Here is a 12,476-nt window from a genome sequence, read left to right on the forward strand (position 1 = left end):
GGCTACAGGACTACAGACCCGTGTGCCCAGACCATCATCTTACAGAGACAACAGCTCTGTCCCAGCCAGACCCAGCAGGGCAGAGGATTAACACGTTATTACTGTCTTCTAGCCTGAGAATTAAAAACAAATTTTAAAAAATTGGCAGGTACTTAATTTAACAAGTCTCCCGTAGTGCCTGCGAGGTAGTTAAATGCTAGGAACCACAAAGGCGTGACAAGGAAAAACTAAGGCACTTCAAGGTGAGGTAATTTGTCCAGAGTCACAGTTAGAATCCCTCCAGCAGAGCCAGAAGTGCAGAAATACTGGGCTCTTGGCTCCTACTTAGCTCTGGACACTGAGCCGAGCTCTTTTCCGGGCTCAAATGTCAGAGGCACTGCAGGCCACGGGTTTCCCAAAAGGTTAGAGGAGTCTGTCAGAGACGAAGCTGCCTCTGGCAACAGAAAAGACACGGACATCATGTAGGAAAATCCAGACTGTCAGGGCCACGCAAAGAGGGGAGGAAGGACGCTGGGAAGACGTCACCCAAGCAGAGCTTCATAATCCACATACCACACCAGCTGGCCAGAGCTGGGGCTGACACCCGAGATAGGCCATTTCCTTGGCTGGTGGCCCACTCTGCTGAGCAGGGTGGTGATGTCGTGCTTGCCCTTCCCCAGAACCAGGACAAACACCTGCCTGGCCTTGTTGATGAGGGGTAGGCTAAGGGTCATCCTTTGGTGAGGTTTGACAGGGCTTTCAGTCAGCACCACAGTCTGAGCCCCTTCCAAACCATTTTCAGACTGGGGGAAGAGCGAAGCAGTGTGCCCATCAGTGCCCATCCCCAGCAGCACCAGGTCAAAGCTGGCATTGGCCACCAGGGCCATGATCTCCTTGGCATACAGCTCCGTGCCTCTGTCCTCCTCCACACAGAGCCGCTGGTTCAGGTGGACAGGCATGGGGTGGACGTTGAAGTAGGGCACCCTGATATTCTGGAGGAGGTAGTTGTGCAAGCTGAAGAAGTTGGACTCAGTGTCAGTGAGAGGGACACAGCGTTCATCTACCAGCCAGATGTGGGTGTGCTTCCACGGGAAGGCATAGTGGTGTCTCGCTAGCCGCTGGAATAGGACCACTGGGCTGGAGCCACCTGAGAGGGCCAGGTGGAACTGCCCAGACTGTGCCACAGTCGTGTGCGCTGTCTTCTCAATGTCAGAAGCCAGTTGGGAAATCAGCTCCTCAGACCACGCTGAGACCAGGGGACTTTGCCGAAATTTGGTCTGGATCGTCTTGTAATCACTTGGCATCAGCCTGTTGGGGTTCAGCAGTTCCACTGGCTCTGCCAGGGTGAAAGCCACTTCCCCACTCACCATCTCAAAGTCTAAGAGGTGCTGGTTCTCCACACCCCCAGGGTAGAGGCGCAGGGGCTGCTGAGAAATGCTGTCCAGCAGCGGTGTCCAGAATCCCCAGGAGGCCAGCAGGTTCTCAGTGGCAATGAAGAAGTCCTTCCTGGCATGGTAGATGTTGGAGATGAGGACTGAATATGCATCCCTCTCTTTCACAGGGGTGTACACATAGTAATCAGACAACAGTTGTCCAAAAATGTGCAGGTCTGACTGACCCACTGCTTCTCTCCAGCTGCCTTCTGGCATGACAGGCCTGAAAAGGTTCCTGCTCACAAGGACCGCGGGGGTGTTGAGTGCACCGTGCCCAATGTAGAAGATGATCTGCTTGGTTTTACATTGGCTGTGCTCTGCATCCCTCAGAGTCTCGCTCTGGGTACAGTAGGCCCGGTTCTTGAAGAGAACACGGACATAACCTACCCGTTCATCCAGAGCCTTCCCAGAGGTGAGGAGGAAAGGGACCCCTTCCCAACGCAGGCTGTCACTGTGAATCAGCACACCTGAAACGAGAGTGAACTCAGCTACCAAATTAAACCTGATTTGAGGGACCTCTACCACCCACCCATCATTCTTCTTCCTTAACTCCCAGAAATCTTGGCATCCACTATGTCTCTTGCTCCACATTCAGCTCTTCACTGGGCAAACTGCTCTCCAGCCACCCTCCCGTGCTTCCTCCCAGGTATCCTACTCGATTAGCCTCCAGGTATCCTACTCGATTAGCCTCCTTTCATCTTGCAGGAAACCAGTTTCTGAGCACGAATATCATCCAGACAAAATATTCAATGTTCAGAAGACACAGCATGGCCAGAGATGGCCTTGTGGTCTACTAATCACAGAGAACTGCCAATACTTTACCCCTCGGATGCAGAGAGCAACTCGACTTTAGGAAAAGGCAAAGGAGTTTACAGTCTACTTCTAAAAATAAGGCTGAGATCTTATCAAGAATAATGGGACTTATCTCTTATGCAATGCTTCCCACTCAGTGGATCATCAGTTAACTAACACAACAACACTATTATCTTGTTACAGCTCCCAGTTGACATGCTGGTGAATGTCTGGAAACATCCCTGTGTCAACAGCGAGACCCAGAGTCATGGAGCTGGTACCAGCATGTGAGGACTCAAATCTCCTGCTCTCCTCACCTCTAGACTACTAGTGCCCTCTCCAGGGCCCAGACCAAACTCTCACCTGCAAAGGTTGGTGTTGCGCTGATGTAGTCTCGTGCCTTCTGCAGTTCCTCCTGCACTTGGCTGGCATATGCCTGATACTGACCCAACACGGCACTCTTCTTCTCCAGGCCCCGCAAGGACTGGAAGGCCTGAAGCTTGCTCTGCAAAACCTCTTCAGTCCTGCTCCCATTGGCTGGGAGCTCCATGATCAGGAACATCAGGGCCTCCGTGAGGTGGTTCTGCAGCACATCTCGGATGACTCCGTACTGCTCGTAGAAGCTGGTGCGGCCTAAGGACAAAGAGGAGGTAAGATGCTGGTAAACTGATGCGGTTTTCTTGCAGCCTTGCCCTCAGCATGTATAACATGTGCCAAAGAGCACAAGCCCTAATTGGTTTGCACCAAGCTCCTCTTCTCCTGGCCCAACAATTAAATTGAAGTTATCAAGCTCAGAGAAGTTGTGGATGTCCCATCACTGGACATGTTCAAGGTCTGGTTGGACGGGGCTTTGAGCAACCTGACCTAGTGAAAGATGTCTGCCCATGGCAGGGGGGTTGGACAAGATGATCTTCAAAGGTTGCTTTCAACCCAAACCATTCTACAATTCTCTGATTCGAAGCCTTTGCTCTCCCTCCAGAGAGGCTTCCAAAGTCTCTCTGCTACTAAAATAAAGATGAAAGGTTCCGATGGGACTGCTTGTCCCCCCCCAGAGCCAGATGTAATCCTTCTTTTGGGTGCTTACAGGTCCTGAACCCATCAGGAGTAATGCTCTTGCCTGATACTTCCCGAGCGCACAGAGCAGAAGGCAGCTTTGCTTTCTTGGACTGCCTGTGTTTTCAGAAGCTGCAGTCAGTGACCGGCACCAACATCCAGCTCAAACCTCCCAGATAAAGCATGATGCATGGCCCCGGCATAACCCTCACCCTGACGCTCCTGCCCCACAGGTTGCAGCACCTGGGCCTGGGACTCCACACAACGCGCGGTTTTACCCAAAAACTTTGACAGGGTAGCTGGTCACAGCAGGGACCCCAGCAGCTCTACAGCTACACACCAGGTCCCCAGAACAACTGAGTCTGGGCCATGGCAATGATCACTGCCTTCTTCGCTGCCTCTTTTCTCCTGGTTTTCATGTCCTCAGAAGGCTCTGGCTGAGCCATGCCCTTGAGAGACAAGATTTCATGCACAAAGCCTTGCTTCTCTTTCCCTGCCTAACTTCTCACGCAGGTGGGAGCAGGGGGAGAAGGACAATGCGCTTATAAAGAAAGTGACTCAAACAGATGCCTTTCTGTGGTCCGTCAGCAGCAGGCTGCACACTGCAGGCTACATCACAGCCATAGGCTTCCCCTATTGATTGATACATTTATCTCCCTTGCTCTAATCCAAAGGCACATTCATTAACGTAATCAATGCTGCAGACTTGCTGGGAGCCAGGCTGCCAGGTGAAGCCGCACAGGGGAAAAAAAAGACATCAAATGAAAAATTACAAAGCTGTTCAGAGGAGGGAGGCTGCAGGGTGCAGGTGGGGCTACACACAGACAACACTTCTCCCTAAATCTCTCTGCAGCACATACCTCTCCCACAAACAGGCCCAGATGAGGTCCGGGCTGCCAAACCAGAGATTGCTCCAAGTTTGATAAAGTTGCAATAATTGAGTTTGTGGTGGCTGAGGGAGGGAGGGAGATAGACAGAAGAGGAGGTAAAGCGAGTGGAGCAGCAATCCTGATGTTGCAGAACTGAGGGCGCCTGACATCCCAAGAAGTGCTGCGGGTGGCAGTCCAGCCCAGAGTGCTTTATGCTGAGCACTGCAGAGCGGCTGCTGCAGCATTGCAGGGAGGGATTGCAGCCGTGTCCTTCAGCAGGAGACCCATGCTAGCATCTCTGGGCTTGGATTTTCTCCCTGCAATGCTCCCTCTTACTACAGAGAGGAAGGGAAAGAAACAGGCAGGCAAACACAGACTGACCTAGGTACCTGGACTGACATCGACTAGCTGATATCAGCAGTATCCAGGCAAAAAATGCAAAAGCATCTTCCAAAGAATAGTGCAAATGTATATTCAGTGTGAGCTTGGAAGCTTAACAGGACAGGAATACAAAAGGGTTGTTATTACAACAACCAGGTTATTGCGGCAGTGAACTGAAGTCACCTTAGACTGCTTCAATTCCAAATCCAGTGCCTTTTACCAAGATTTGGGATAGAAAGCGAGGTGCAATGCCCCAAAAGCTCCGCAGCAGAAAAAGGTAGGGAATTCCACCCCTGCCTGAACTGCAGTGGGAATCTTTTCTTGGAAGCAGTAACACTACCTGGAAGTGAGTCAGTTCCTCGCATAGGAAGTGTAAGACAGTCCCTCTCAGCTCTTTTTTGTTTCTGCACCAGTACTACCTCAAGGGCCACTTTCGCATAACTAATTAACCCACCAGTTCTCCTTCTCACTCATTCACACACTCTGCACACTCGTCTCACCAACCTTTAGCATCCACAGTCTCTTTCAAGACAATCTCCACTCTTTCCACGTGATGACGGTTCCAAATTGGATCCAGAAACTGTCGGTTCTGATCTCGAAAAGGCAGGATATGGGCTACAGCCTGTGAAGGAAAAAAAAAATAAAATCAAAGACCCAATAAAAACTCACCAGATTTCCAAAGCATCTCTGCCTCACCCAGCTCGGGGATGTGGCAGCTCTAGAGTGCCAGCAGACACACCACACAGCAGAGAGCAGAGTGGGTCAGAGAAGAGAAAATCAGGAAGAGAGCCTGCAGTGATGCACAATGGGGTCTCCAATGACTGTACGGAGCAGACATTAAAGGTCTGAGGCATTCTTAGGTTTCATGTGAAAAAGGCTGAACTACAAACTGCAAGGCACTCAGTTCATATCTGTCAAAGGACAGAGGGCTGAGTCAGACCATCCTGGGACTTACGTACAGTTCCAAACTGCTGAAATACATTAGATCAGATGCTTACACCACTAAAGCCATCTCCTTTTCTTGGGAGGGAAAAAAAAAAAAAAAAAAAAAGAATGAGAAGAAATCCCCCCTCTAAGTAGAGATGCTCTCCTTGCAGCTGGACATGCAACCTTCTGAGTAAAATCTGGCCACAGTGCCATGGCTGGAACAGGCTTCTTTCAAAATGTGACATCATCCTTCTCTAAAACAAGGATGGTGTGTCCTTGAACACATTCCCTCTGCGACAATGCAGTTACACATCCTGCAGCAGCCAGTCCTCCATGCCCCAAAGTGGAGCACAGCGCAGGAAGAAACCTTCCCCTAAGCATCCCGCAAAACTAACATCCCATCAGCTCCATATCATATCAAATTAAAAAAAACCTGCTTCTAGAAGCCATGGCTAAGCAGAGAGGCCTGTGTGTAATGAGATGGGAGAACTCTGAGAGGGAAAAGGCGTTGCTTATTCAGCGAAATCAAAGCTCTGACCTTGGTGAAAGATCAGATGAATTCTGCTTCTCTCCTTCATGCACACACAGAGCTCACCCCTACGGCCTGGCTTCCCTCTGGAGAGGGGACCCTCATCACTCGAAGGGGAGAAAGCCCTGCTCTGCTCTGCACATCCCTGCTCTGTGAGAGGATGGACAGCCGCACGGGACAGGACAAGAATAACAGGACAGGTCTCCATAAGCAAATGGAGGCTTGGGAGCACACTCAGCAGCTCTGCCTAAATTTGAGAGGGGAACAACCCTCTTGTTAGATGTAGAGCTGACACCCAACAATCTCCCAGCCACTAGGTCCCTCAGCCTGGCACGGGGCTGCGCGTTGCAAGCTGCTCACCTGTTTGCCAAGGTAGTGGTCCACCCGGTACATCTCCTCTTCCTTGAAGAAGCTTGTCAGCTCTGCAGCCAGCTGCTGGGCTGACTCCAGGTCATGGCCAAAAGGTTTCTCCAGCACCACACGCAGCCAGGCTCCTGGAGGTGGTCTGCAGCTGCTGTTGATGTGGCGGGCAATCTCTGTGTAGGCAAATGGTGGTACTGACAAGTAGAAGATCCTTCCAGCCTCCTTCAGCCCCTCCTGGCGAAGCAGCGTCTCGATCTCTCTGTTCAGCACAGTGTAGTTTTCGGCAGTCTTCAGCTGGTGGTATTGGCTCAGCTTCAGGAATTGGTCCTTGAGCACAGCACATCTGTCGGGGGATTCATCCGGGGGACAGGACAGCTTCTTCAGCACATCAAACATCAGCCTCTGCCCTGGCTCCAGAGCTGTCAGAGCAGCCCCATGGAAAGTGAAGCTGTGGCCACTGCTCACTTGGTCGATGTAGAGTTGGAATAGACCCTGCCACAAATACTTCTTGGCCAAATCACCTGTGGCTCCCAGCAAGATCACTGAGATGTGGCCTTGGGACACCTCAGCCAGTGATGGCAAGGCTCCCATGAACAACACTGTACACAGAACTCTCTTCAGCATCTTGGGAGAGAAGAGGTAGACTCAGGAAAACTAGAGGATAGGATTAAGAAAGAAAGTCTGTCAATGTTGTAAGTGCAAAACACAATGCAAGGTACCTGAAAAGCCAGGGACTTCTGCCTGAATCCTCCACCCAACAGTCTCCTCTCCTCCCCTCCGTGATATGAATCACGGTAGTGACTGGAGCTCTTGGAAAGACAGCAGCCTTCTTACACAAACCAAGAAGTGGAAGACAGCGCGTGCCTAAGGTCTTTCGGTAGCACAAACGCTGCTCTCACAGCTGAGTTAATGAGGGGGTGCCAATGCCTTTAGACTGTGAAACTGTAATCCATTTTAATACAAATTTCAGAGCTGGCTACAAACACATGTACCTGCAAATTAAATACTGCTTTCAACAACCTCCTGTTTGGGACTTTGCTCAAATGGTATTATGCTGCCTTGGCATTGCTTCATGTCAATATTGTCACAGCAGCTCAGAGACAAGCACGACCACTGGCAGTTCCAGGACACGGGCTCTTCTTTAACACACTGTGCTTTAATTACTCATGTGCACCACCACGCTCATAAACGGAGCTGAGCTAGGTTCTAACGAGCTACTGGGAGACAAATGGTCTGATAAAACAACTGAGGGGAAGAAGTTTAGTCCTTAAAACTGAGTCTAGACATGAGCCAGTCCAGATGCTGCCTCATGATGGTTGTGTATGTGGCCAGGAGACAATGTGGGGTTTGTGTTCTGTCTCCTGCAACTTTCCATCACGTGTCAGCACCCGTCCTGGCCTTCTCTGCTCAGTACCCATTCAAGCCACTGCAGCCAGTAGCAGCTGGTCTCCCCGACCAAAAAGGCCCTTGGCTTGTCTTATTTATTCTTGTTTCTCAAATTCGAAATAAATTTGTTTTTAAGAGAAAGGACACATTAAGTTCTTATACCTAGAAACACGGCAATGACTTTACACGTCAAGGGAGATAATCTGGAACAAGTGAATAAACCATTGTGCTGTCCTCATTACATCAAGTATTATTTCAGAAGCTCTTACACTGGCTATCTCATTCTCTTAATTTCATTTTCTGAAGTCGTGTTTATTTGGAGTACAGCTTTCACAGCACAGAAGATAATTAACTTCTTTTAAAACTTTTGGTTCCAGTCAATAAATTTATACCTTTTAATTTTACCTGTGTAGGAAAACCAGCCATTTTTTGACAGTAAAGGAAAAAGCACACGGCTTTTTTATTCTGGTGCAGTTGCAGTCTCACTAGGCTTTGCACTGGCACGATTACACCATTTTAAAATGGCAGTTTTATGACCATACAACTTCTGAATATCTCTCCCTCTTTGCAGCTTGAACTGGTCTTTATAATAATCTCAGGTTTCTCTCCCCAGCAGACTCACCTGGGTAATACAAGCACTTTGCAGAGACTGCAGTGGCAAAAGTAGCTGGAAATTTGTCGTCTTCACAGCCCCTGGGCGCAGATCTCTCTTCTCCTGTGCCTGAGCGTACGGGAGACTCTCTGATCAGCAGTCAGGTGAGCAAGCAAGATAAGGCAGGTTGTTCCCTTTCTGGTAAATGAGGGAAAAGACCCAATTACAGCAGAGAAAAAGTGAACGTGCCTGTGCCAGCAACGTCCCAGCACATCCCAGCGCTCAGGCCATACACGTTGGCTGTGCTACACCTTTTGGCTGCTGCTGCCTTTGCACACAGCAGGCAAAATTCAGGTACACGTGGCAAGTCCTGCTCCCAGAGTGTCTTCCTGACTCGCTAACTCCTCCGCCTTGCACGCAAGCTCAGAACGATGCTGCAGGTCTCCAACCGAGACCCTCGCAAGCCTCCCCGGGAGCAGTGCCCCGCTCCAACCCTCAGAAGAAAGGGCTTCCCCAGACCGCAACCCCGATGCAGTGAGAAGGGGGCGGTTTTAGTGAGCCCCCCTAAGAGGTCAGGATGGCACATGCCGGTCTGGTGCTGCTGTGCCTTCTGGGCACCCAGCCTTCCCTCTGTCAGTTTGTACAGAGACTCCTTGGCTCTTCCTTCCCTGTTTCCAGCACAGAAATCACACAGCAGCTGAGCATCAGTCAGCCAGCCACAACTGCAGCCCGCTCTGCTCGGCCATCATGCAAGGAGACAGCCTCAATGTTCCCCACAGGGCACATCATTCCTTCACGAGATGGTCCAGTATCCACTGCTCTTCTCCAGAGAGCTTCAACAAGGTATACTGTGGTCCATAAATCTAACTCCTATCATCTCTCCCCAGCCTTCTGTTGTGATTGCCTCCCCTCCCTCCCTCCTCGCTGTCCTATATAAGCTCCAGCAAATAGCGCTGGCAATTGCAGAGGGGCAGAAGTGTGGCTCCTAAGTTTTTGCCTGCAGTATAAATAATTATCATTTTTAGCAGAGGTTTGGTTTCCCTTCCCCCGCTATGGGATTATAAAGCAGATGACAGAAGTTTCTCAGTGCAATAAAGTACTGTTTACATTCGCTTGAGCAACCTTTGCTCCAGGAACCTACTGGAGTTTGACATAGTGCCCGTTGCACCTTGGCAGGGTGCAGTTATGGCCACGCTCTCCAGAGACCGCAGCTGAAGAGCGGGTACCTGCTATGGAACGGGGAGGGGTTTGAGTGGGTCATCCTCTTCCACGTACCCAAGGAAATGAGTGAATTAGCCAAGTAGTTTCCTGGCAGATTCAGCTACGCAATCACATGTATTTCCAAGCCAACTGAAAACCAGTTTCATGACACTCCCAGTTGCAAAATGTTGTACTACGCTGCCCAGAATAAGCGCAGTAAAGCCAGGGATGTTTGTTTGCTGCTTTTGTATCAGATACTCATCGCTGTTCACACTAAAAAATAAAACTCTAAAAACTCCCCAGCCAGACCGAACAAAGTTACTCAGTCAGGCTTGGGGAAAAGGCTCCTGGGCCCGATCCATATAAAACACTGGAGGAGTTGAACCCAGCAGTGAGACTGTGCATTCCCTTGCACGGGTACTGGAGTTCCAGTCTGATGGGAGCTCATTTCAGGTCTTGTAAGTTCCTCTGCTGTATGGAAAAGATGAAAAAAAAAAACCCTTTTTTTGTTCCTGTTGCATCCTCACTAGCAGACGCACAGCCAAAGGCTCCTACAAGGCTGGGCACCTGTGACACACGGAGGGAAGAGCTACCGAGACTCTTTGAGAACTGGGAAGAGTCTTATCGGCCTTCTGCATATGCAAACATTAGAGCGGGAGTGACCTCACCATCAGCTCCTGGAAAGGCCAGGGGTTTAACGTGGACGCTCACGTTAAAAGCAAGATGAGAGATGCAGGAATTAGCGCTTGGCCTTTCTCGTTAACCACCCAGCGCAGCAACGACGGACGGTCCCGCTCCTACAAGCGAGCGAGCTCTGGCCGCAGCAGCTCGGTTTGCGACGCCCCGGAGAAGCGGGAGGACGCGGTCACAGCCAGAAGACCACCCGCGGTGACGGGCACCCCCTCCGCCTCCCGGCCCCCAGACCCGTGGGGTGCGTGTACCTCGCTGTGACGGCCAGCCTGCGCCGGGGGGGACCCCAACCTCATCAGCCACCGTCCCCAGGCTGTCCGCTGCCCGTCTCCTGCCGGTTCCCGAGCCCCGGGATGCAGAGAGAGCCCGGTGAGCATCCCCCGCCGCGGACACAGGCGGGCGAGCGGGGCGAGCGGCGGCGCTGCGAGCCCGGCGTGGGAGGGACGGGAAGCGGGGAGGGCACCGTACGGCAATGCCATGCACCCCGGGGGAGAAGGCTGCCCTTTCCCGGCCGCCACACGCAGCCGCGGCGGGGGGAAGCTCCGCTTAAGAGCCGCCTCCATCTTCCGCCCCCACCCCGGCCCGGCCCCGCCGCCCCCCACTCACCTCCCTCCCACCCGCCAGTGGGGCGGCGGCGGCTGCGGGCGGGCCCGGCACAGCGCCCCGCCCGCCCGAGCGCTCCTCCCACTGCCGAGAGACTCTGCGGTTGGCGGCGGCTCTCGCCGGGTAACGGCGCTCGGGAGGGGAGAAAAAAAATCTCAGGGCTAATGGGGGGCATGGGGGCGCAGGCCCTTCCTCTTGTGGGAGACAGTCAGAAAGCCACCTTTGCCCAGCCCCGGCTCAGCACCGGCGCGGTGACTGCGGCCTGGGCACCGAGGCTCGCACCCTTTCGACAGCCGGGGATTGCATCAGGCATGGCTGCATGGATGGGCACGTGGTGCGTTCGCTTGTCGTGCATTTGGGCTGGAGAGATTCCAAACGCGCCATGGGACCAAAACCTTTACTGAGGAACCAAAAAGGAAAAGTTTCAGGAACCAAAAGAAAAAGTCTCTGTTTTCCCCAGTTGCATTGGCTAGTCTAATTTTATATATCTATATATATCTATATATCTATATCTGGAGTGCAGCTGCTGTCTTCAAATTCACTGGGGTGGACAGTGCCATAGGTATTATTTCCATAGGTGGCTCCACAAAGTACATTAATATATGGAAATCTTTACAGTTGGTGGCTCTAAGATCTAAGCAGGCTCTACTCAGACTCAGGGTCTCTGCTAGCGTTGGGTTCACTGCTACTTCGGGGCTCTAATTACGGATTCCACCAGCTCCTCATAAAGCAACACATAAAATTAAAATGAATATTAAAAACTCCGTTGTTAAGAGTCCTGGCCAGCCAGACTTCACAGAGACCATCTTAGATTTCGGAAAATGCTGTGGTTTTGCAAATCATGACTTGTGTGGCAACAGCAAGGAGTTGTAAACACAGTTAAGTAGCTATAACTGTATCCCGTAATAAATGACGCTGCATTATATGGTACCACTAAACGCTATTCCTATTGTCTTTTTCACTCAAAGGTCTCAAATTGTTTTTTGTCTACACAAGTAGACACATTTTACCACAACTACTTTACAGATGGAGAAACGGAGTCACGTTGGCAGAACTGAGAACAGAACTGGGGTACTTGCTGCTCAGGACATAATCTAGCGATGACATGGTATATAAGACAAGCCTTGCATCACATTTGTGATACAACTTTATATTTACGGTGTAATTTCTTGATGCCGTAACCTTCTTCAGCAATCCGTCCTGGAGGTTCTTCCATCGGCACGTGTGCCTGGTCTCGGAAAGACCCTGTATGGCATTGCAAAGGTGTCAGAGTGACACACAGTGTCAGCACCTGGGTTTGTCTGCAGGATACCCACCCAAATTAGGGAGGAGGGATGCTGCAGTCTGCCCTGCCCCACGTTACACATCGCTTTATGATTCCGACTACGTTACTAATGCAGCTTTGGGTCGGGTAAAGCCTGAATGCCTCCAACAGCCGCCCTGTTTCTGAAACCCAGCGGAGGGGAGATCACAAGCGTAACTCGAGTGATGAAATTTAAGAAATTAAACTTGGTGAGGGGGTAAATAACTCATCTGAAAAAGCCAGCTGGACAAATAATCCAGCTCCAGAGATCTCCCCTTACCACTCTGTGTGATATTACTACACAGTACATTTAGCAAGAAGCTTAGGGGAATCAGTGCTATATCCCATAGCTATGTATTTAACCCATTAATGGCCT

The 12,476-nt window shown here is 51.0% G+C and overlaps 1 protein-coding gene across 1 annotated transcript; it reads right to left on the bottom strand.

Moving 5' to 3' along the window:
* Positions 1 to 521: 521 nt before the first annotated feature.
* On the bottom strand, positions 522 to 6,950 carry H6PD (hexose-6-phosphate dehydrogenase/glucose 1-dehydrogenase). The gene is made up of 4 exons (XM_074161727.1): positions 6,324 to 6,950; positions 5,012 to 5,129; positions 2,568 to 2,837; positions 522 to 1,879 (listed from the first exon to the last, which is right to left on the bottom strand). The coding sequence occupies exons 1-4, from the start codon at positions 6,948 to 6,950 to the stop codon at positions 522 to 524; spliced, it is 2,373 nt and encodes a 790-aa protein (XP_074017828.1).
* Between the last annotated feature and the right edge of the window lie 5,526 nt (positions 6,951 to 12,476).

The sequence above is a fragment of the Numenius arquata genome, chromosome 20 (assembly GCF_964106895.1).
Source record: "Numenius arquata chromosome 20, bNumArq3.hap1.1, whole genome shotgun sequence".
NCBI lineage: Eukaryota > Metazoa > Chordata > Aves > Charadriiformes > Scolopacidae > Numenius > Numenius arquata.

Excerpts from the sequence above, each read along its gene's own strand:
- H6PD (XM_074161727.1), bottom strand. The coding sequence starts at position 6,950 with ATGCTGAAGAGAGTTCTGTGTACAGTGTTGTTCATGGGAGCCTTGCCA. Across the intron at positions 2,838-5,011 it reads AGAGACTGTGGATGCTAAAG|GCCGCACCAGCTTCTACGAG; the intron begins GTTGGTGAGACG and ends CTTTGTCCTTAG. Across the intron at positions 1,880-2,567 it reads CGCAACACCAACCTTTGCAG|GTGTGCTGATTCACAGTGAC; the intron begins GTGAGAGTTTGG and ends CTCTCGTTTCAG.